Raw genomic sequence first — 25,342 nt, 5'->3', positions numbered from 1 at the left:
TCATGACTTTACTCCAGGAAAAGAGCACCTCCATTCCTTGCAGTGCTGTGGGAGGACATCCTCTCCACAGGATTTTATTGGTTCGTTGGCAGAGGCAATGACATCAGCAGCTTGCTTAGTTTGCTCAGTTCCTCGTATGGCCTGTGTGCCAACAAGCAGCTGCTCTAGTGTCCATGCTACAAGCGCTCACTGTGCAGAGCGGGTACCGGCAGCTTGAATCAGCTCTCAGAGTTCTTGAGAGAAGGCAGAGTCCTGCCTTATCTAGGCATGCAGGCCCACCCTGCCCTCCTTGTTTCATTTGACTTGGTGTGCCCTGGGCACCACCAGGCCTCTCAGGAGCATGGCATTCTTTTGCTGCCAGTCCTTAAGGATGGTGCACTAAGCTGGTTTCCAGAGCCTGTTGCTGCCTTCCCTCCAGCAGTGTGTGCAAGTGCCGGTGGCTCTGCATGTTTGAAGCACTTATTATTGTCAGTATTTTAAATTTTAGCCACTCCTATAGATAGTCATGGGGGAGAGAGGGGGGAACATGTGTGCATGTGGTGGGTGTTTAGATTTATTCTTTTTTTAAATGTATTTTAGTTGTAATGGATACAGTACTTTATTTTAATTTATTTATTTTATGTGGTGCTGAGAATCGAACCCAGTGCCTCACATGTGCCACTGAGTTACAGCCCTAGTCCTTTTATTTTTTTATTTTGAGAATGGGTCTACGAGTTGCCTAGACTTACCTTGAACTTGTGATCTTTCTGCTTCAGTTTCCTTAACAGCTGGGATACCAGGTGTGTGCCACAGCACCTGGCCTGTATGTGGTTTTAAAACCAACTTCATGAGGTATAATTGACATAGTAAACTGCACTTAAAGTGTACGGGTTCTCATTGTGTTTGTATCATTAGGATAAAAATCAAACATAGCTAGCAAAGGAGGTAGTAAAGTATCCATTACACTGATTGACAAGCAAGGTGGATGGCCCCATAGGCATAGTGGCAATGAGGCAAAGGATGAATAGCAGATACATTTTGGGAGGCTAGATATTGAAATCTTCGTATGATGGGTTGACTCTCTTATTGTGCCTGTCCCAAAATGTGTCTGAAATTGTGTTAGGTTCTCCCTGCCTGGGCATATCTTTAGCATGTTAATGTATTTATATGAGGATCTTGGTAATTAGCAAGAGGTTGTGGTCAGGTCTGCTTGCCACTTTGATGCCTCAAAGGATGGACTAGTCCAGAAAACTCCTCTGCCACTCACCTCAAGATTAGAAGGCAGGTCCTTTACTTTCAGGAGTCACCAACTTAAACTGAACCCTGTGCTTCTGCTCCTTAGCACCTGGCCAACAATAACCCATCTTAGACTTTTTTGGACCCTTCATAAATTATCTTTGATGAAGTGTCTAGTTCTCTTGGCCATTTTTGTTGGTCTGTTTTCTTATTATTGAGTTTTGGGAGTTTGTTGTATATTCTGGATACAAGGTTTTTTTTTGTTTTGTAAATATATTTTCTCCCCGTCTGTAGCATCAGATTTTCATTTTCCTCACAGTGGCTTTTGAAGAGCAGACATTTTAAATTTTGGACAAGTCCAGCTTGTTAATTTTTTTTCTGTGACTCATACTTTGGTCAGCACACTGTTTGCGGGCACACCCTGAGACGGTTCCAAGTCAGTGAAGACACAGTGCCCTGCTTGGTTCGGCTCACACCTAACGTTGCACACTGCTCCGCTCTATGGGTACGCCACATTTTATCTTCCAGGCTCAGTGGGCACATATTTGGGCTTTTGTTGCAATTTTTTGGTGATTAGCCACACTGGGTGGGTGTGAGCATATCTCCTTATGGTTTTGATTTTCATTTCTTGATAATTAATGATACTGAGTATCTTTCATGTGCTTCTTGGCCATTTGTGTATATTTTTCTGGAGAAATCTCCTTCAGATCCTTTGCCCTTTTGTTCACTGGGTTCTTGTCTTTTATTGTTCATTCATAAGATCTTTTTAAAGCTTCTCTTTGTTGTGAACCTTTTCTTTTTTTGCTTAATATATGTTGTGAATTTTATCCATTCTATTATCCATACTGTTCACTTAAATAGATGTTTCCTAAAGGAAGTAGTCATGTATCCTTCTTGTGGTAATTCCATTTTTAAAATGGAATTTGGTTTATATTTCTTTTTTGTGGGGACAGGTACTGGGGATTAAACTCAGGGGCACTCGACCACAGCCATTTTTAATATTAATTTTATTAGGGACGGGTGTCACGAGTTGCTGAGGCTGACTTTGAACTGGCGTCCTCCTGCATCAGCCTACTGAGCTGCTGGTACCAGGTGTGCAACACTGCACCCACTGAGATTTGGTTTATATTCTAAAATAAATGGAGATTATTGATGGTTTATGCAATAGGGGCTGTGAAATGGACTAAATCCCTAGAATCTAAATGGGGTCGGATTTAGCAGGGAGGCTGGGGCCGTCAAGGTGTTGAGCCACTGCCTGGCGCTGGCCCGCCCCGTGTTGGTAAGGATCATTCGTCGAGTATCCACCTTCTGTCTGATAAGTCTTGGTGATTATAAATAGTGTTCCCCAGCACATTTGTATATCAGTTTTCCCTTAGATTTCTGCTTTGATTCCTCTGGCTGCATTCCTCAGAGTAAAATCTGCTGGATCATATTGAGTTCTACATTTAACTTTTTGAGAAACTGCCAGACTGTTTTCCAGCAGCTGCCTGATTTTACACTCCCGCCAGCACCGTGCTGGGTGTGTTTCCTCTAGCCCTCAAGTGGCAGTGCTGTCGCCCGCCTGGTCCTAGCCTTCCTAGAGGATGTGCAGTTTGATTCACATTTCTCAAGTGGCTAATGTGCTGGGCATTTTTCATGGGCCCTTTGGTCATTTGAAGAATGCATATTTTCTTTGGAGAAATGTCTGTTCAAATTCTTTGTCCATTTTTACATTGTTTATCTGTCTCTGTTTACTGAGTTGTGAGAGTTCTTTATTATTCTTGACACAGCCTGGCAGGATAGCAACACCTGTCATTCAGCAACTTGGTAGGCTGAGGCAGGAAGATCACAGGGTTGAGGCCAGCCTCAGCACTTAGTGAGATCCTGTCTCAGAATACAAAGAACAAGGACCGGGGGATGGGCTTAGTGGTACAGGGCCACTGGGCTATTGCCCCAGTACCTCAATAGATACATAAGTTCTAGATAGATTCTTTTAGCAGATAGAGACCTGTCTCCTGTTCTGTGGTTGTCTTTTCACTTTCTTGTTGATACTGCTTGAAGCACAGAAGTTTTTAATTTTTAATGAAGTGCTGTTTGTGTTGTTTTCTTTTGTTACCTGTTCTTCGGTGTTGCATCTACAAAACCATCTCCAAGTGGCTGGTGTTGCCGAGTGGAGCCAGCTCCCTGGCTGCTTCTGGGTGTCCTCAACCTGGGGTTGTAATGTTGCTGCTGGAAAAGCCAGATCGTAGGCTGGGTTTTTTGTTTTGGTTTCAGTTCATTCTAGAAGAAGCCTTTTTTTTTTTTTTTTTTTTTTTTTTTTGGTACTGGGGATTGAACTCAGGGCCTTATGCTTGCAAGGCAAGCATTCTACCAGCTGAGCTATCTCCCCAGCTAGAAGAAGCATTTGTGTTGCCCTCGAGCTCTTGAAGAGTGGATGGACGTGAGCAAGGTGACATTGACAATATCTGTCGGAACACAGCACCCGTTTCTTTTGTCAGCTTTTGTACATCAGATCAAAGGCTCTGTAAGGAGCTTCTTTGCTGCCGTTACCCACAGCAGAGTACTCTGGGGTTTGGCTATGAGTCCTGGCCTTCCTGCTAGTTCCAGTGCAGTGCATGCTGTATTTCCCCTCTGGGGCAGAGTCTTTCTGAACCATCTTTATGGCCTGACCACTCTTTTAATTTCTCTTCTTCCTGTTTTCCTCACATTCCCCACATTGGCCCATGGCCTGACTCTTCTGCAATGATAACACTTAGCAAAATTTACTCGGATCAAGTTAGGGTATTTAGCTTGTTCAGCAAATGTGTATTAAAAATTGGACTTTACGTTGCTAAAAATGGCATAACTGTTGATGTTGCCTTAACTTATGTTTTATATGTAATCAGTTATGCGACTCTTAATTGCTTTTTTTTCCCCCAGTGGATTCCAATACTTGCTAAAGAGTTCTTTTGTTTGAAGGATGGTGAATACAGCAAAGTTGTTATCCGTGTTGGGTTGGGATTAGGAGCTTCAGGATGACTGTTTATAGTAATTGACACTGGCTCATGTAGCAAAACTTTTAGCAAAACTGCCACTCTGAGATTCTGCTGATGCCAAGCAGAGTTGTGCTACTTTCCATGTCACTCATTCTCTGGGACTGCAGCCCTGCCAGTCACCGTGGATAGTTTCACGAATATGAGAAAAACCTGGCCACAGGTTTGTTTTGACCTGGAAGGTCATTAGTGGTTTCCCCCAGTTTCCTCTTGAGTGCATTCAATAGCAGACAGCTTGGATTGCCACGTGAAGCTGAGCTAACCCCTGAATGGGTCTTAGGGCAGGCGTTCCTATAAGGCTCAGGGTGACTGCATCCAGGGCACTTCCCTTCTCAGTGTGTGACTGGAAAGCAGTTGGTGTAAATCAACATCCAAACATGATTAAAAATAAACAGCCCGTCCACCCCGCCAAGCATTCTTCCTAAAAACCCAGTAGACATTTATGGTAAAGTCAGACATATCTTTTTGGATCTGTGCCTCAAAGGATGAGCATTTTTGGAAGAAGACTTTAAACTGTTTCCACTAAAGCCTCAGCTTTTAAGTCTTTTTAGGTGTGTTTTTGTGTACCCATGTGTGTACATGAAAACAGAGACACTCTAGGTGTTCCGTGCAGGGAGGACCTAACATCGGGTGTAGTACTGGCACACTTGCTGGAGTTGCTGGGGGCTGCAGAGACATAGTGGGCCCTGCTGGGTTGGGCAGCTCTCCTGTCAGACATTCCACATGGGAATCCTGGGCTTTGGTACCCTTGCCCATATTTCTGAGTCCAGGCCTGGCAGTCCTTGCTTTGTGAGTTTCTGATGCTTGTGAAGTGATTGGCTTTTCTGTTTCAGTCAGTGCTTTTAGTTACTTGTCCTCCCCTCACGTCTGAGAGACGATCTAAATCAGGATTTATTATTTTCTGTACAGGGCCATCTAGGAGATATTTTAGACTCTGTGGGCCCTTAGCTCTGCCATTGTGCACAAAGCAGCCTAACTGTGCAAATGAATGGGTGTGGCTATGTCCATTTGGGAGTCTGTCTACCACAGTAGGGTGGCAGATGGGGACTTGCCATTCCATGTCTAGCCTCATTCCCACTAAAGCCAGAAATGAGGACTTCTAGGGTCCAGACCTTACCCAACCTGCAACCTCAGTCTGGATTCACTCCTGCCTGCATGTGGTGGCTGTCCCTGAGAGTTCCTGGCTGTCCAGGCAGCAGAGCTTCTGCCTCGAGTTTCTGAGCCTCTGCAAAGCCAGAGGCTAGCACTGTGAGGAAAGGGCCGCCAGGCCCTAATGTGGGCTGGTGTCTTGACAATCTGTCTCTGCTCCCTGGGAAGGTTGGCAGAACTCTGGTCTTATTATGGGAATAATGAGGGCTGTGTGTCGTGGCTGTAGCGGGAAGGTTGCCATGGGCACCACCCCAGGGAGGGCCAAGTGGTCTAGAACATGGCATCTATGGCAGCAGAGACTCTGCTTTCAACGAATCACTATCTACAACTGAGGGGAGGATGCAGCCCAAGAGTGTGGTGCCAGTGTCCCCCACACCGAGATGGATGCCCCTCCATTCTCTACCAGGAGATGGGCCAGGGTCAGGGTCTGAGTGTCCCCACCCTGCTGGCCTCCCCTTTTCTGTCTCTTGGGGAGGCTGCTGACTGTGGTGGCAGCTCACTGGGTTAAGCAGACACTTACCTGGGGAACAAAGGAACCCTGCCCGGGTCCCAGAGGAACCACATTGCAGTCTGAAGGCTGGTGGTGCTGGAGGATGAGAGCTCGTGCTCGTTTGCTGGAGGTGCCCTAGAAGCTCAGACCCCACCTCTGAGCCACCAAGAGAAGAGCAGACAAGAGGTGGCCGTGGCTGTGCCATGCATCCAGCAGCTACCGTTGGAGGTCTGTCCCAACTCAGGGATGAGTCAGGACTGGTACCTGGGAGCAGAAGTGACAGGGCTTGGGATGAGGCCGTACTCGAACACCCCTGCCTGGCTCGGGGGTAACGGCTTCCCTGTATTTGGATAGGCGCTGTCTCTAGGGATGCCAGAAAGGGTCCTGTGGCAGTGGAGTGAAGGAGGCAGTCTCTGGGCTCCTTCCAGCTCTCGTTCCATCTCTCTTGTGCCCTCAGGGGGTGGTGCTCTACCACGATGGCAGGACCGTGCCATTGGTGTTCACCTTTATCTTCCCTTAAAGAAGCACATTTTCGAAATACTTGTAGATTCTTGGTAAGTTGCAAAACAACACATAGGGAGGTCCCTCCTATGTTTCAGTTTCCTTCCAGTGAGAATTAATGCCTGTGTCATCACCCTCGTGTCAAAGCCAGGACACAACAGTGCAGCCCCAGAGCTCACTCAGATGCCAGTGTTCCATGCTCTCGTGTGTGAGTGTGTGTGTGTGTGTGTGTGTCCATGCACTTGTATCACAGGTGTGAATTTCCATAACCACCATAGTCAGGATACAGAACTAGACCCCTTGAAAGCCCTTTACTACCTACTGAGGGCAGGGCATTTAGGGTTGGTCTAGATTTTTGCTTTTGGGAATAAAGCTGCTATAAATATTGATAATCATATTTTCATTTCTCTGGAGCAAGTGCCCAGGGGTATAATTGCTGGATTGTATGGTACATGCATGTTTAACTTTTTAAGAAACTGCCAATCTCTGTTGTGTTTTGCATCCCCCCCTCTGAGCAGAGAGAGGGGTTTCTCTGCCCCTTGGCATGTGCGTTGCCATGTTTTGCTTTTAGCCATTCCCGCCATGGTGCTCACTTTGTAAGAGGACAGCTGACTGTAGTCCAGGGAGTCAGCAGAGACAGAATGAGAACTCTTGCTTTTCTAGGGTTTGGTGATATGTGCTATTGTCTTTATCAATTCTAGAAATTGCTGCATGGCCTAGTAGGGAAGATTTTCCTGGCTTCACGTTAGGAAGCCTACTTGTGTTCATGGTGGCCTGTCCACCCTGCCTGTGTGTGACATCCTGCTTCTCTCTAGAGGCTTTCAGGGGTGACCATCCCACGCATGAGGCACCAGTCAGAGTGAGAAGGTGGAGGTGGCCCTGTGGTCATTAGCAGGCCAGCCCTCCTGTGTTCTTCAACTTCTGCACACACAGGTGCACCTCAGTCTCGGAGATGTGTTTTCTGAGTCTGTTGGTCAGGTCTGAAGTGCTGTGGAAGACCTGGAGGCTGGCTAGCTTTCCTCGCTGCCATGGAAATCTGACAGTTCTCATTCTGGGCCAAAGAAAACAGGATCCACTTCCCTCACCCCCAGAGTCCAGCTGCACCACATTGATAATCTGTTCTTTAACTGCTGCTGCGGTCAGCTAGGGAGATGCTTGTGAGCTTTGCTTCCTTGTGGCCATCAGAAATGTAATTTAAAAAGGTAATGTTTGTTGTTTTTCCTATACATGATCAATGTTAAAATAATTAGAAAATTAAAGTGTGCAGGAGAAACCAGAAAGACTAGTTCCACCCCAGGTAGCGCTGTGGTGAATGTTCTGGAGCATGTCCTTCTCAGTACTCTTTCAGTGGACATATGAGAGTGCTTATTACCCCCATCTACCCCAGGCAACATAGATAGATACAAGCTTTTCTCGTTTTCCAATGTGATAGTGTGAGAGTGATTGTTTTCATTTGTTTCTTTGATTACATCCATGAGTGGACATTTTCTGCATACATGTTGGTCATTTGTTTTTCTTTTGTGAATTGCCTATAGATTTTTTTTCAAAGTTCTGTTGTAAAGTTCCTTCCATATTTGTTTGAAAACATACTTTTTATGCTAAGTGTTCTTGCCTTTTTTGTGTGCATTGCCCACATTTGTCCAGTTGAATTACTCGTATTCATGACTTTTGCCCTGCCATCAGTGCCCTGCCCCTGCTCTCTGGTCACTGTGCAGAGACTACCCCTCCCAGGAGTAGTAGGCCCACTGCAGGCCCATCCTACGCCTGGTGTCCCTCTTTCCCTTTTGGGAGTCACTTGAGACCAGGGAATTCTTGGCTGCCTTGGAAACCACACCTTCTCTGTGCAGGGTACCCTCTGGGTATTAGCTTTGGATATTGAGCCCAGTAAGGCACAGCTGGAGAGGTACCCTTCCTGCTGCTTTAAGGCCCATCTGTCCTTTATGAACCACACCCTGAATACAAGAGTCTTTTTTTTTTTCAAGAGTCTTGTTCCATCCCTTGTAGTTGGAAGTTCCTCCTTGCATGCCAGGCAAGGGCTCGCCCCTGGGCCAGGCTGTCGGCCTCCCTGGTGTGGACAACTCTGGCTCACTCTTCATGGTGCTGTGGGTTTTTGAATTGCTATTGTCTTCAGAGGAACTCCTGAGTGGGAAGTACCACCCAGTGCTGCTTTTCAGTGGAAGTTCTTCACAGGTGGAGTGTTTGGCCCAGTGCCTGAGCCATTTTTGATTCCTAGGATTTTTGCAGGTCTCCCCGACCTCGGTGGCTGGTTCATTCACTGTGTGCAGAGGAGCCAGGAGGGGCATCGGCACTTGCCCTGCCGTTTGGTGTTTTCCTTTGCACTCGCTGTGCCCCGATGCTGCAGCATCCTCAAGTACTTGGGAGTGCCCTCACGGGAAGGCAAACAGGGACACTGCTGCCTGGTAGCAGCAGCGAGACCAAAAGTCAAACTCAATCCAAAGGTGAGGTTTTAATGGGATCAGGAAGCCGATTCTGATTTAGAGCCTGGTTAAGAAGCCAGTGGCTCTTGACTCCGCTTTAGGCTCTGGTGCTCGCAGCGTGTGACTATGGGAATCATTCACACCTCTCAGTTCTTATACCTGGAAGCCATGCTCAGTATAGGTGAGGTGGTTGTAGGATGGGTGCTGAACTGGGGTTCAAATGTGTTCTATTGTAATCTATAAGGGAGGAGCTGAGGCACGTCCTTTGTGGAAACCAGGCAAGGCCATAATGCCATATGTGTGGACTGCATTCCCAGGGACATTTAGGCTCATGATGGCCAGCCTGCTGGAATCAGGATCACTTGGAGAGTCTCACTTCAAGAATTTTCCACTGAAGCAAAGCATAATCCATGGCAGGAAGAGAAGGATCATGAAAGCCAATAGGTAAAGTGGATGACAGAGTTCACAAGGGCTGCAAGTCAAAGCATCTGGGAAACTTTACTTTTTTAAATTTTTTATCATATATACGTATGTATTTTAGTTGTAGGCGAACACAATATCTTTATTTTTATGTGGTGCTGAGGATTAAACCCAGGGCCTCACGTGTGCTAGGTAAGCACACTACCACCAAGCCACAACCCCAGCCTCCCAAGAGACGTTAAATATGTTTAAAATACTTGGAGGACTAAAGAAAGCTCTCAACATGAACAATGCTTCGGCAAAGTTGAAAAGGAATCAAACTGAAATACTGAAAGTAACATGCAGTCATGGAATTAGAAACCAAATAGGATATAGCAGGCTAGATGTGGCTAAAGAAAGCATCAAAACTTGGAAGGCAGATGTGAGGAAGAGATGGAAATTGTGAAAGAGAAGGTAGGAGATGAAAACTAGATTAAAAGATCTAACATTCAGTAGGAGAGAATGCAAGAAGGACCATATCTCAAGAAAAATTTGCTTTTGTTGAGATGTGAGAAATTGATGAAAGACTGTGTCAAAGAAATAATCCAGTTCCAAACAGAATAAATGAAACAAATTCACACATAGACATGTAGAATAAAGCAGCAGAACATCAAAAAGAAAGAGTAAAACTCCTAGAAGCTGCCAGGAAGGAGAGTCTGACCAGCTGGAAGATGTTCAAGGCTCCACAGTGATGTGTCTTGTGGACCCACCTGGGCCACCATGCTCTGGAGCAGGATGCTGGCTTCCAAGTGGAAGGGGTGGCAGGGCGGAGAAGGAGGCCTACTTCCGCAGGGATGCCCAGGTGCAGGAGCACGTTAGCTTCCCGTGACATTTCCACTAGTCTTGAAAGGTGAGGTGGTGCTTATCTGACCCCCAGTGGAAACGTGTGTTGGGAGAAAGACCATCTGACAGTGAGAGCTGTTCCCAGACCTTCCTGGTGTCTGGAAGTTTTGAACTACTGCTGTGTTCACCCAGGTCTTTTTTAAGTGGAAAACTGAACCAAGGAAAAAAGTCAAAAACAAATCTCTGCTTTTATTCCCATGAGAATTATGTAGAGCCCATTATGGAAATAAAATGACACCAGAGGGCCAGGAATTGAGCATGTTTCCTTATACCTGGCATCTGGGTTCTTTACCCAGCAGCAAAGTGGCAGGGAGCCCCTGCCAGGTGACTGCTCACATCAGCCCCCAGGACCTGCTGCAATGACACACAGGCTTGGTAGCAGAAAGGTCTTCCCTTTTCACCACTGCTGGGGGCCAGGGAAGAAACTGCCCACTGAATGTCATACCAGTCAGTGCCCCTTGTGGAGAGCACCTAGTTTTCATCAGATTGGTTAGAGTCAAGGGCCCCTTCCAGGGACTCCGACGGTTCCCTCAATTCTGAGTTTTCCAGGTGCCTTCTGGTTTTGGGGGAGTGGAGTGTCAGGGAGAACAGCTGAGCTGGGCGCAGCACCCACCTTCCTTAGGCCTTGCTGAGAGAAGTAGAGCAGACATGTAAATAGCTCTGCATAGTCCCCAGCGCCTGTGCATTCGGCTCATGGTGAGCTGTCATTTCTTTGCTTTCTCTGGATGGGATTGTGTTTCATGACCCACAAAATGCCATGTGCCCGTGGGAGACCACTGCTGGGCTCCTTCTTTTTCCTAGGAGACTGCTGAGTTGCTACCACGGTGGTGGGTGTAAGAAATGAAGTTGCGGGGCTGGCGATGTGGCTCAGTGGTAGAGCGTTTGCCTAGCATGTGTGAGGCACTGGGTTCGATCCTCAGCACCACATAAAAATAAGTAAATAAAATTAAGGGATTTAAAAAGAAAAAGAAATGAAGTTGCAGGCCTAGATAAACTGCCTCTTTTCTGGGTGGATGTACCTTATTCTCAAGGGACATGGGCCTCTGCTTTTTCCTTGGCTCCTTCCCCAGCTCTTCCCTCTCTTCAAAGCCTAGGGATGGAGAGTGGTTGGAGCTCCCTCCCCAGAACTGCCCAGAACCTTCCAACTCCAGGCAGAACTCACATGCCCAGGTGGGGGGGCTGCCCTAGAGTGGGCAGCGAGGTGTGCTTCTCTCTGAGTTCCAGCTAGGATTTGCCCTCTGAGGTGGCAGGCATCTGCTTTTCCTCCATCTTCTCTCCTGGGCACAGGTGATGGTTGGATTTCTTTCTTTCTTTATTTTTTTGCGGCGCTGGGCCTTGTGCTTGCAAGACAAGCACTCTACCAACTGAGCTATATCCCCAGCCCTGGATTTCTCTTTATTACGTGCTCCCTTGGGACAGTCACCCTTCCCTGCTGGAGAAGCAGGATGATTCAGATTCTCTATCAGTTGACCATGGAACTGGGGTGTAATCTCTTCCCTCCCGAAGAGGAGTCCACTCTGTTTCCTGTTCTTGCTGTACTCACACACCTCGTAAGCTCTGTCTTTTCTGCCTCATCCTGAACCTGACCACAGCTCCCTCATCTTTACGAGACGTACCTGCTCCCCTAGCCTACTTCCGGTGTTGCTTGCAGTGACGAGTGCCCTTTCTCACTTGTGCCGCAGACCACGTACTCGGAGCTGGAAGTGTCACTGTTGCTCTGCTGCATCCATAGCTCTGGGCATGCCCCACCTGCTTCCCTTCACACCTGTTCTCCTTCACTTCTTGCCACGTCATTCTCATTGCCCATCACTCTGTCCCCACCCTGCGTGGTGCCTGGGGCACAGTGAGCACTCCAGAATATTTCTGGGCAGACTCACTTTGGGGTCTTATTCTGGCCCATGGTCTGGATGGCCCCCTGGAGCAGGCGTACCTCTGACGCAATGTGCCAGAATGAAGGTCTTGGCCTCTCTGACTGGAGGTGGCAGCGCCAGTCACATCTAGGGATGGTGAAGCAACTGTTTCAAATAAAGTACACATGCCTGGAAATGCTTTGTCCCTCCTGTTTACTGAATAAACAGCATCAAAGTAACTTTTTTTTAAAAAAAAGGGTTACAGAGGACAGGATATCCCCAGTTCTGCCCTCTTTCCCTCTTTTCCTTTTCTGTAGGTGTATCTTTTCTGTCACAGTTGAACTCAAAGTGGATTCATTTTATAGGTGTTTGTTTTTAATATTCTTTTCTTGAGGCAAGGTCTCGTGTGGTTGCCCAGGCTGACCTTGAACTTGACTCAAACAATGCTCCCATCTCAGCCTCTGGAGTAGTACAGAACAGGTACAAGCCTTGTGACCGGCCAACCTCATATTTCATATAATTTTTAAAAACAAAGCATCCCCCACTTAAAAAATTACTCATTGTAGAAATAAAACATGAAGAAGCTTAGAGAAAAAAATGTTTGGTACTTTTTAGTATTTTTCCCACAGCATTTTACAGCATGTCTGGCCTTCAGGTTCTGCACAGGGCTTTGCCATGTGACGCGCAGTGACTGGTGAACAGACTCTTGTAGTTTTACACTTCTATATCTGAGACTGAACCGTAGTTTGAATGGCCAAGGTGCCTCAGACCACATTGGCTGACACTCTATCCTAAGATGTACTGGTCCTGTAGCTTCTCCTGTTCCTGTGGCCACCTTGGCAGCTGGGGCTGGCGTCCTCAGCTTGGGTGCTGGGAAGCCTGTCATGGCTGGCAGAATGGACCTTGCTGGGCTCTGCTGACCAGTATCCATTTCCGTGGCCTGCCTTTGCTCTTTTTGGGTCTTGATGGGGCATGCTATGTCTTGAAATTGTAGATCATGGTATAAATTTGATATTTTAACTTCAGCAATATTTGGTCCTAAGATGTCAAGAGCTCAGTTGTGATTTGTGTGTGTTCCCAAGTAATTTTGCCCTGGGAAAGTGCCGTGATGTCTTTTTCTTTATTATGACCATTTAACACTTTTCTTTGATAAGATTGTATTAATAAAATGGAAACCGCACACAAGTGGGCTTCCTGTCTTGGCCCTGTCTTTTGCTGACATTGTTTCTGCTTTCTAACTGCTCAGAGGATGCCTGAGTTTGCTGGTCTCCGCAAGGTGTGCCAATACCATATTTGTTCAGGGAAAGCTCACTTCATGACAGGAGGCGTATTAGCCGCTGGTCGATCAGACAGTGTGCTCAAGGACATTCTGAACTTGGGTCTAAAATACCAGAATGGAAGGATTAGGCTGCATATTTGCACAATCATTTCAAAATTATTCTTGTAATGGCATGGAAAGATTTCCCAGGGTGGAGTGTTCGCAGCTGGGAAAACAGTTGTCGCTTTGAAGACGTTTTCCCAGGCACAGAGCTTGCATCTCCTGCTGTTAGGAGCATGGGCAGGGTCTGGCTTGACTGACTGCTCCCGGAACATTGCATTTGGCAGGGCAGCTTCTCTGTCCCTGCTGGAGCACACTTGTACCAACTGGGAGAAGGACTGTGCTTCCCTTTGCCCCAGCACCATCTGAATGCCATTGGGGAGAGGCAGTATCAGAGTATACACGAGCCCTTGGAGGCCATTGGCTTCTCCAGTGAATGAGCTTTCCTTTTTGCGCGTTAGTATTTTTAAAGGCTGGTAAATGAAGGTCGAAGCTGAGGCCCTGGCCTCGGTGCTGACAGTTAGGTTTGGTCTAATGCTGCTGCGCCTATCTACCCAGGCCTGTTGTGGGCCTTGAAGTCCTGCCCATGCTCCGGTGAGTACCACTGTCCCCTGAGACAGGCCCTGTGGCCCAGCTAGTGGTATGTGATTATAGTCAGGCCACTGTGACTCGATTGGGGCAGAACCTGACTGTGTGAGTGGAAGCCATTCCACCCACCACTGAGTGCTTCAACCAGAGCCATGGCAGATACTAGGATGGGGTAAGTGACACTGATACACAACATATGGTATTTCTATAGGGTGGAAGTTTACCTTCAAGTTCAGGGCTGGGGCTTCCCTGTGCCATGGGCTGTGCAGGGGCCTGCTTCCCCTTGACTGCCACCACCTGGGGTCCAGGGAGTCTACCCTCTTGCTGTTTCCAGGTTGGGGCAATCCCCTCCACTCCTGTGTCCTGTGAAGTAGGGACAGCCATGGGCCTGTCTCAGTGTTGCGCAGATCCCATGAGGCAGAGCGTGTGGGAGGCAGAACACAGCACTTGCCTATTGCGGGGCATAGGTGAAGACATAGTCCGAATTTCCTGATTCTTGGGTTCCATACCAGGAAGGCAGCCTTCATCAGCTGCCCTACCTGCAGCTGTCTAACAACACCATGACCTTTGGAAGTCAGAGTTGAAATAAAGGATCCTTTGTGATGACACCCTATCCACGTCAGAGACCCTAGTCTACAGTGTGCCATTCTAGCCACCTCTGAACTGATGGTGCCTGAGACCTGGTTTTTCTTTAAATCAGTCCAATGAGTTGTGCTTTCCCATGTGTGGCTCTTCATAACTGCACCTGACAGAAATCTTCAGCAAGGGGGTGAAGCTCCCACACTGGCCATTGTGGCCCCTTTCCTTCGCCTGCAGTTCTGTGTGTTTTTCCTCCTCCTAAGTGACTGGTTTATGGAGGCCTGGCCATGTGATGGGGAACTTAAATGAGTGAGGTTCATAGAGCACCATGCCTGTGGACCAGGGACCAGTTCTGGAATGAGTCTCATTTTGGCAGCCATGAAGCATTGTTCCAGTATTGCTCACACCCTTTTGTGTAGGAACACGTGTCATCCAGCCTCCAGAGAGGAGATCCCAAGTCAACTAGGACAGGTCTGTGGGTGACATGTGGGGTGTGTGCATGCATGTATATGTTCCTGTGTGCACACATGGACCCTGCAGGCATCCAGCACTCTTGGTCCTTCTGCACAGGACTCTGGTTCTACCTGGTCGTGGCTGTGTACTATTCCTGGCTTGAGTAGGCCGTGTCCTGCACTGTGAGGCCCCTGCCTCTGAAGCCCAGGACTGGTGTCCTTGAGCACGTCTGCATTCCCCAGCTGCTTGTTGAGTCCGGATGTGGCAGCTCCTGTCCGGGTTTCCTCTGGTGCCATGTCGCCAGCATGTCTGAAGAGGGAATGTGGGTTTGTAACCAGGGACGGAGGTTAGAGATATTTCCATGCATTTAAATTGAGTTTCCCTGCAGTGCACATTTGGTAAGAAATCTAATATGTGGCATTTTCTGTCTTTCTTCCTGTCCCTGAACACTTCCTCCAGACAAACACAGCCACAAGTACCACACTGTCAGCTTATCCAGACAAATGATTTGAAAAGGAACTATCCTGAGACTTGCCCAGCCTTGTGGAACTTTGTTTCTAGGAAGATAGAACTTTGTTCAAGACAACAGACCAGGGAAATTACCTTCCATGGCACAGGGCAGAGCAGGCCTGGCTCAGGGGCACCTCCTCCCTGGGAGCCTGGTGGCTGGTGCAGCTCACCCTGTGTGGTCTACAGGAAGAGGCAGGTAGTCTCCTTGGGACAGACGGGTCGTAGAAAACTCAGTCTTGATTTGTTTTTACAGTTTAGTCTGCCAATAATGGGTACCACAAACTTTTTAAGAGTTTTTAAGGGAAAATTGTCTCCCTTGGAGGGGAGGGCAAGTGAGAAACCCACAATGTTTGTACTTGTTTGGTGGCTAAGCTGTCTCCGAGGGATGTTGGTGGGAAGACTCAGCCCCTCGGGGCCACTGCAGTAGAGGCTTCCCCAGGGGGTTGTGAGTGGCTGTAGAGTGTGAGTGATGCGAGGGGATGAAGCAGCCACAGGGCCACACTCCCCCAAGTTGCTGAGGGCTCCTGAGATCAAGGAATTTCACAGCCTGCATCACAGATGCAGAGACACAGATGTCACAGGAAAGCAGGGAGCTGAAACTCCAAACCTTTGCTCTGTGTTTCGATGAAAGAAAATTTTAAGTCAGACACTAAAAGTCATGCAAGAGAACTTTATTACAAGTGAGATGAAAGTAAAGTAAAAGCAAAGTGAGGCTTAAGCAGAGAACACTCTGGAGAGAGAGTGGGCCATCTCTGAGCAGAGAACAACAATGGAGACAATGCTGTCTCCAAATTTATTACTGTTTGATGTTAGGAGAGCTGGGTACCACCTTCTGTACTCTTTCCTAATCAGGTGTTCAACTCCTCCTTCACATCCAACAGATGGGTTTCTGACCTTAGTTGTTCCTCTCCAGAACTGTCATGGTGGCCATCCTATTTAAGGGGGTTTCATCTACAAGTTAATCCCATGTTAATGTGAGCACTGGGGTCAATAGCTGGTCAGAAGTTACCTTAGCGCACCTGTGCTACTAAAGGAATCTTCCTTCCCAGACAAATGGAGACATTTTAGCTATAATTCCTAGTTTTACATCAACATCAATGAACCCTCTCAAGAGTTAGTCCCATTAGGGGCTGTGGCTGTAGCTCAATGGCAGAGCACTTGTTTAGCATGTGTGAAGCATGGGGTTTGATTCTTAGCACCACATAAAAGAAAAAAAAATATATATATATATAAAATAAAGGTATGCTGTCCATCTACAACTACAAAAATAAAAAACAGAGTTAGTCCCATTAATCCTTTTCTCTTGACATGATTTCCAACTAGCTCCCTTGCTTCTGTTTATTTTCTACAGTTAGTTACCACCCTTTTCTTTCTTGTCTACTTTGGAAGTAGTTTAAAGAAGACCATAAAGTGATTTAAAGAATACTTGTGAACGTGCCTGCATTTCACTGCTCATTGCTAGCTACTACCTGATGCAGGGACTTATTTAAGAAAAGCAAAGATGCATTCAAGGGAGAATGCAGGCCCTCTCAAGAGAGACACTTTTGGGGTTCAAAGAAAGTTGGTGAGGGGTGGGCATGGGAAGGTAAGGATAACATCATTCTGATGATCACAAGGTGGTTTATGGTGTCTAGTCCTTCGCATGGTGTTATTATCTGATCAGCAGATGATGTTGGAGAATCCCCTAAATTATAGGTTTCTTAAAATATTGTATCTGTTCTTTGTTTAATCTAGTCATTATGTAAGCTAATGAACAGTGTCCAAGGTAATTTTCACAAGTGGTGAATTTCCAGTAACTCTTAAAATTTACAGATTTCCCAGAAATTTGGGAGTGAACTAACTTGGGGAGTGACAGGACTGGAAAGGTACTTGGAACTTAAGATTAAAAGTATATTTGTGTCCTTCCTTTTGACTTTTTTTTTTTTTTTTTTTGGTGGGGAGGGGGGGTGGGCGGGCGTAATGGGGATTGAACCCAGGGGGTGCTCTCCCACTGAGCTCTACCCGCAACCCTTTTTATTTTTTATTTTGAGACAAGGTCTTGCTAAGTTACTGAGGCTGGTCTGGAACTTGGAGATGCTCCTGCCTCCCCTTTCTGACCTATTCATTTCTTCTATCCTACCTCGGGTCTACTCCCTGTAGGTCTACGTCTACCTGCACACAGTGGAGTGACATATACTTCACACCCGTCCCGCCTGTGGCGGGCTCCGCTTTAAACTGCTGTTCTAGGAGGATGCCTCCGCACGTTTCGGACATCCACGCGCCATGCTTAACCTTGTTGCGTATTAAGACGGTACACAGCACCACTGCAGCAGTCCCTATCTGTGTTCTCTTTTCAGCACCTGTCCTTCTGTACCCGAGTTTTAAGAACTCAGCACCAAGTCTGGATGCCCAGTTAGAGCTCACCTGCTCCAACTAGGCTGAGAGTTGCACACGCGAGCTAGCACGTGTCGACCAGAGGGCGAGTTGCCTTGGCAACTGGCGCTCCCGCAGCCACTAGGACGCCTGGAGATGACGCCATCATCTGCGCCCGGGCGGGGACCGCCCCCTTGAGGCTGCCGCTTTCCATTGGTCGGCCAGAAGACCGAGGCAGGCTTCGCCCAATGGGGGGCGCCGCGCGGTTGAAGGCGGGTCTGCGAGTGTCTGAGGCGCTGGGCCGGACGGAAGCTGGCCTCCTCGGCTTAGCAGGGCGCGCGCAGGTGCGCGCAGGTTTGTACAGGTAAGCGCCCGGGGCTGCTGCGGGGTGCCTGCGATCTGGTCCGCGCAGGAGATCAGCATCCTGGGCGCTGGCCCCTGCACGTGGGTTTTCGGAGGCCTTGCCGGCGTCCGTGGAAGGGTTGGCTGGCGGAAGAGGACGAGCGGAGGACTCGCTGGGTCCAGGCACCTGCCTGTCTTGCGGATTGGAGCTTTGTGAATCCTTGCTGAGGCTCTTCGGCGCTCCCTTTCTATCATAAGCATGTTTTGCATTTCCTTCCGCCATCCATTCATTCATTTAAAAAACGTTCCGGATTCATCGTGTGTGTCGATATGGCTGAAAATGCAGTGAACGAAACACAAACCTCGAGTCTGGTGAACTATGTTCTAGAGGGAAGAGACAGAAGAGGAAGACCACGTACCGGGTGGTGATATATACCATGGAGAAAAGTCACGACAGAGATATGGAAAGTGTAGAGGCGGAGCAGGTTAAGGAGTGAGACACCTTGGTAGCTTCTCCAGGCATTGGAAACATCAAGTGCTGGGGGATCAGCAAGGAGCTCCGTGTGCCCAGGGCCAAGTGAAGGAAAGAGAAAAGAGTAGTTGTGTTGAGTGCAGTTTGATCACGTGGGACCCTTCAGCTTCAAGGAGGACTTTAGCTTGTAGTGGAAGGGGAAACCTCGGGAAGTTTTCAGTCAGGTGAGATGTAATCTCACTGAGGTGTTTTGAAATCATTCAGGATGGGAAATCAGCTGGAGGGATGAGGGCAGAACTGAGATCTGTAGCAGGCTGTGAGAGATAGTAAAATTCTGGATGCTTTTGAGCCAACAGGATTTAGGGGTGGTTGGATTTTTGTGTGAGAAAGGATGAGGAGTTGTAAGTGGCACTGAGGTTGCACCTTGAGCTAAAATCATCTGGATTTCATCAGATGGCTATTTATCAAGAAGACAAGACACCTTGGGGAAGATCAGGTTTGTGGAGGATGATCAGGAGCTTTGAGTATCCTGAGTGAGTCTTGACATGATATGTGTGTGGGTGTGATGTGTAGGTGTACATACAGTTACATGAGTGAATCGGCAGTGTAGTGCAGAGAGACATTGCCCAGAAGAAACCTCTAATTGGAGAAAGCTAGAAGCCACCAATATCTAACTCTTATTTGGAACCATATTGCTAAGCAAGATTGCAAAGGCAGTAAGGAAGTTGAATCCAGAACCCAGAACTTTCAGAGTTCAAGATCAGGGCCATCAAGAGACAGCAAAGTGTGCTGTCTCTGCTGGAAAAGTAGAACATGCATGCCAAGAGAGGGGCTGGGATCAACTGACACACGCTGCTGAAAATCATCAATGGGACTCAGCCACATGGGTGCGATTGTGGTGAAGGGGCTGGGGAGAGGGTGCAAGAGAGGACAGGAGTTCCTGAGAAATTCAGTGTGCATTGAAGGGCCAGTGGAGAGCAGAGAGTGAGATATGGGAGGTCATAACTGGTATGGTAGAAGGGAAGAGCTAATGATGCAGGAGAGGGGAGAATTGCTTAAAGCGCTGCCTTGAGGGGTAAAGGGGAGGACTCTACTCAGGTAAAGGGGTTGACCTGATAGGAACACGGACATGGTGGCTGGATGGGTGATGTGGGAGCTTGCGGAAGTTCCTTAGGATTTTTTTTTCTGTGTTCTCGGTGATCCAAAACTAAGGTCATCTACTGGGAACAGAGATGTTGGAGGTATGAGATTAGGAGTATCGAAGGAAGGAGTCAGTCTGGAGAGAGGTCGGAATAGAGAGGTGTGCAGTCGCTGTGCAGCACTGACAGTCCCCTTGAGTTTAGAGCTTCTGAATTTTAAACTAAGACTCTTCAGCCTAAGTCTGTGGGCTTTCCAACTCAGTGGAGTTGCAGGCTTGGAATACACGGGCAGGCAGGTCCCTGAGGTGGGGTTTTGCAGGCAAGTGCCCTGAAGGGAGAAAGCCACAAGGGAGTTGAGAGTGTGGGGGAGTGATTGAATGAGAGACCATGGAAATTACATTTTGGAGGTGAGAACAGAGAGGAGTGAGGGACATTGAAATGCAGTAGGATCAGTGAATTGCAGGTCTTGGTAAGGTTAAAAGATTATTGGATTCCAGGGTGCCAGCTGGAGAGATAGGAGGTGGGATTGGCAGTGGAAGCTTGGCATTGGGATGGTGGTGGGCTTGGAGTGACTGTGTAAGAGTGTTCAGATAGGCCCCAAGAGGGAGGAGATGGAGCAGCGTCCATGGGCAGAATAGCAGAGGCTGGAGGCCACTAATCTAAGCAGGCCGTTCAGAGCATGGCCTAGGCATGGGTCAGCGTGGGTCAGAACAGAGCCACAGTCCAGGTGTGGGCGCTGCCATTCTGCTCCTGGATTCCATGCACTGAGCAATTAAAGATCTGTGGGCTTAGGTTGGGCCTTTGACTGGTGGGTTGGGAGGTCCCCTCTAGAACCTGCCCAGACCACAGCTGATGCCCCTGGCAAGAGGCAGCAGCTGGGTCTGTGGGTGGTCTTTTCAGGTTTAAAAAGTTGTGCCTGATGTTTTCCTGTAGGCTGATTTATCTCATCAGGATCCTGTGAGATGCTTTTCTACTTGGCGACCTGCAGCTTTGCCTGCATGTGCCAACCCGACCACTGGCAGTGTGGCTCGGCAGCTCTCATCTTCCCGTGCTTGCTCAATCCGGCCTGTCTGCTTTCTACTGGTGGAATTGTTCATTTGCTGTTTGAATCTTTTGAGCTGTGTCTTAAAACAATTCTTTTCTTTTGCTTTTACTGTAGAAATTACAGAAGAGCATACGAAAATGATAAACATTCTTATAATCCGACCCCTAAAATGTTCATATTTTAGTGTATTTCCTTTTAGCTTTTTTCTTTATGCACATTTGTCTATAATTTTTCTTACAAAATGAGTCATACCATATTCCATAGATTAATATTCGATTTTCCTTTATATTGTATTATGAGCACTTACTCACGTGACTGATGTTCCTTGAGATCACAGTTGTTAATGGTTTTGTTGGAATATTCCTTTGCACAGAGGAGTCATTCATTTACCCAGCCCGCTACTGTTGGACAATTATGGTGTTTTCAATTTTTTAATATTAGAGATAGTGTTGCCATTATCATCTGCGTACATATAAATCTCTGTCCATGATTATTTCATTAGGATGAATTCCTAGCAGTGGAATTACTGGGCCAAAGCACTTGATAAATGTTATAAAATTGTCATTTAGAAAAGATGTACCAATTTATCCTCCCATTAGCAGGGCATAATAATGCCCTTTCTCCCTGTTCTCTGACCAGTACTATACATGTAGTTTTAAAAAATTTATGTAAAAAATTTATTTTTTTTGTTTATATATATATATAATTTTTTTTTTTTTTTTTTTTTTTTGCGGTACTGGGGATCGAACTCGGCCTTGTGCTTGTGAGGCAAGCACTCTACCAGCTGAGCTATCTCCCCAGCCCTTTTGTTTATATTTGATACTGGGAGTTGAACTGGGCTACATCCCCAGCCCTTTTTATTTTATTTTTTTGGTACTAGGGATTGAATCCATGGGCACTCAACCACCAAGCCACATCCCCAGCCCTTTTTATTTTTTATTTTGAGACAGGGTCTTGTTAAATTGTTTAGGGCTTGCTGAGTTGCTGAAGCTGGCCTCAAATTTGCCATCCTACCTCAGCCTCCTGAGTAACTGAGATTACAGGCATGTGTTACCATGCCTAGCTAAAAGTCAATATTCTTCAACCTATCAAATTAGCTGTCACATATGCATGTAACTGAAAACTCACATGGCACTTGCAGACCAAAGTCACTTTGGAGGCAAGCACAGTTCAATGTTGCAGCTGTTTCTACTGGGATTACTTCCATATTTCTAAATAATATGCTTGTAGTGTGGTTATTTGCCAATTTCAGAATACTCTATTGATTTTCTACTCTGATGGGCAGGTGTGCCTGTTTCCGCATCTCACGCCAGCTGCATGGGTCACAAGGGTGAGTGGACTGGTCTGTGTAAAACTGTCAGGGCCTTGCCTTGGTGAAGCCTCTGAATGCTAATTCCTGTAGCAGTTTCAGTTTCAGTGGTTCTGAGGGTTGGCTTCCTTAACATCCTGGACCCTCCTAAATCCTCCCAACCACCAAAAGAGGGGAAATCTTGGGTTTTCAGTTGCTCTACAAAAATTAATCCAGCCACTGGGAATGGCACTGATCAAGGGTGGCACGCTACTCAGCCGCGGTGTAGCCATGACGTCAGCCGTGGCCGGGAACAGACAGCCCACTTTAAGGGCACAAGGAGCCTTCTACAACAAGTATCTTAGCACATGTATTTTCCCCTGTTTCTATCGTTCGTATTTTTTTTAAAACAGCACTTGAACATTATATTTTTAAATTTATGGTAACTGGAGAGATATTATAGTTTGTTTTTGTTTTTTTTAGTGTATTCATGGGGTTGTGCAACCACCGCCAAAATCTAACTTTAGAATATTTTCCTCCTCCCAGAAGACATCCTGTCCCCACTAGCAGTTACTGACTGCTCCTTCTCCATAGCCTGAGTAGCCACTGGCCTTGTCTGTCTCTGGTTTGCTTATTCTGAGCACTTGATGCAGGTGGAATTGTGTAACATGTGGTCTTTTGTGTCCGTCTCCTTTCACTTAGCATCATGTTTCAAGGGGACATATTTTGTAGATGTATCAGTATCTCACTTTTTTGTGGCTGAGTAATATTCCACTCTGGACACACTATAGTTTGTTTATCTACTTGTCCATTGGTGGGCATTTAGGTTGTTTCCACCTTTTAGATATTATGAGTAATACTGCTATGAACATTAGAATACAAATGTTAATGTGGATGTGTTTATTTCCTTTGGATATGTACCTAGGAGTGGAATTGCTGAGTCATATGATAACGGCATGTTTTTAACTTTCTGAGGAACTGCCAGACTGTTTTCCAAAGTGTCTCTGCCACCTACACAAGCAGCGAATGACAGCTTCAGTTTTTCCAAATTCTCAGCAATGTTTACTTATTACGTCTTTTTTTCTTTTTCTCCTTTGTGCTGGCCTGGACCCCAGTGCCTGGCACCTGCTAGGGAAGCGCTCTGCGTTGAGCCATCTAACCCCATGTTGCCATCCTATTGAATGTGAAGTGGTATCTCTGATTTGCATTTCCTAAATGACTAGTGAGGTTAAGCCTCTTTTCAGGTCTTCAGTGTGTACTGAAAACCTTTGCTCTTTCTAAAATTGAGTTATTTGCCTTTTATTATTGAGTCGTAAGAGTTCTTCATGTGTTCTGGATTCACGCGTCTTGTCAGATGTGTGATGTACAAATGCCCTCCCTGATGCTGTAAATTGTCCTTTTTACTTTCTTGCTGGCATCACTTGAAGCACAGAAGTTTTAAATTTTGCTACTTATGTTACTGAGAAACCTTTGCCTAATCTGAGGTCATAAAGATTTATATCTGGGGCTGGGGTTGTGGCTCAGTGGTAGTACACTTGCCTAGCATGTGTGAGGCACTGGGTTCGACCCTCAGCACAACATTAAAAAAAATAAACTTATTATATCCATCTACAACTAAAAATATTTTTAAAAATTTAAAAAATAAATAAAGATGTTGTATCCAACTACAACTAAAAATATTTTTAAAAATATTTATATGTATGTTTTCTTCCAAGAATTTTATGTTTAGGTCTTATATTTATGTTTTTGATCCATTTGAGTTCATTTTGTGTGTGGTGTGAGGTAAGGCCTCAAATTTATTGTTTCATGTGTGGCTATCCAGTTGTCCCAGCAGCATTTGTTGAACATGTTGTTCTTTGAATTGTCTGCTGCCACCCTTGTTGAGACTTGAGAGTCAGTTGACCAAGATGAAAGTAAGTATTTTCTAGAGGAAACATTTGGTGTCTCTGAGTTATGAGTTATCTCTTAGAACTGTTAAAAGAAGTCACTCTATAATATGGAAAAGTCTTTTTCTTTTTAGCAAATAGACTTAGTGATTAAAGTTTTTAATGATAACTTACAGAATGAATATAGATTTAACTTTTATAGTAACTGGTGTGTAAATATTTGCTGAACTTATTTCTCCAACAAGGTAATGGGCTGGCTCCCTCCTTTGTGTTTTCAATGTCCCTATGTCAACAGTCTCTCATTCTTTCAAGATATCTTATTACACAGTTAATTGAAATTTGTAGCCTCTGGCTTCACATACTTTTTAAAGATAAGGCTTAATTAAGGAATACGGAGCTTGGAATTTTCTGGCTCTGGAATAGTAATATTCTCAGTGTGCTGTAATCAGACAGACCCAAATGGGACTGGAAGTCCTTGGTGCTGGCTCCCCTTGTGACCCACCCAGGTCCCCCTTATGCTCCCCTGACTTTCTCTCATGTAGAGTGGTATTTGACCCCAAATCTGGTCTTTAGGGATGCTTGCTACTTCTGGGCACTTTTTCATTATGATCCTCCTCTTTTTCTTTTCCCTCCCTCCCTCCCTCCCTCCCCTCCCCCCCTCCCTCCCTCCCTTCCTTCCTTCCTTTCTTTGGCGGGTGGTGGTGGTGGTGGTGGTGTCTGGGGATTGAACCCGGGGCCTTGCATAGCGAGGCAAGTGTTCTTCCACTGACTATGCTTCCAGGTCACCTTCCTGTGACCCCGCCCCTTTTGCATGGCAGTTCTCATCCTTGACATGGTATGTATTTGTCTCCCCCATAGGAACGCGGGTTTCATGTGGGTAGGGGTTCTGGGCTGCTAGTTTCTACTTCTCCCTCCTGGAGGCAGTGGGTCCCCGCTTCAGGTCCCAGCAGCAGCCATCGACTTCCTGAAAGGCCCAGGGCTCTCCCCTTCCCCATCCTAGGCATCCAGGCTCTGGCACCCTCAGCCATTTCTCTTGGTTCCCTCGTCACGTAATCCCATGGAGGGAATTGATTTTACAGTTTGTGGACTTTTTCTGTTATACAGGTGTAACTGCTGTGCGGGAGGAAATGGGCCTGCTAGGCACATCCCTCCTCTCACATCCCATATTTCTTGCTTAAGTCCTCACGATTGGCCTGGTCGGAGGAGATGCCCCAGGCTCCTGGTGATCCCAAAGCCCTTCCACCTGTGGTTGGTCAGGCACCTGTGGTAGGGTGGGTGACTCGTCCATAGCCTGTTCAGGAATATGAATTAGTTCAGAATTGTAGAAAATAAAATTGACCCAAATTTTTAAGGGAAGATGCAAATTTTCACCTGTTGGAAAACTGTGATCTTGTCACTAAAAATGGTATTTCTC

The 25,342-nt window shown here is 46.6% G+C and overlaps 1 protein-coding gene across 4 annotated transcripts in view; it reads left to right on the top strand.

Annotated features, from left to right (window-relative positions):
• CHLSN (cholesin) overlaps positions 1 to 25,342 on the top strand; it is a 155,433-nt gene that overhangs the window by 14,725 nt on the left and 115,366 nt on the right. Inside the window, exon 1 of one of the 4 annotated variants that reach the window (XM_079120670.1) lies at positions 17,988 to 18,120. The exons of 2 other annotated variants lie outside the window; for them this stretch is intronic. In XM_079120670.1, coding sequence (XP_078976796.1) covers positions 18,005 to 18,120 — 116 coding nt within the window. In that variant the 5' untranslated portion in view covers positions 17,988 to 18,004. Of the gene's footprint in view, positions 1 to 17,987; positions 18,121 to 25,342 lie in introns of those variants that run through there. One more of the 4 variants, XM_079120668.1, reaches the window with a different exon arrangement.

Source organism: Sciurus vulgaris (genome assembly GCF_902686455.1).
Source record: "Sciurus vulgaris genome assembly, chromosome: 18".
Lineage (NCBI taxonomy): Eukaryota > Metazoa > Chordata > Mammalia > Rodentia > Sciuridae > Sciurus > Sciurus vulgaris.
The sequence above is the reverse complement of the archived record's forward strand: the minus strand, read 5'-3'. Positions and strand labels throughout refer to the sequence as shown.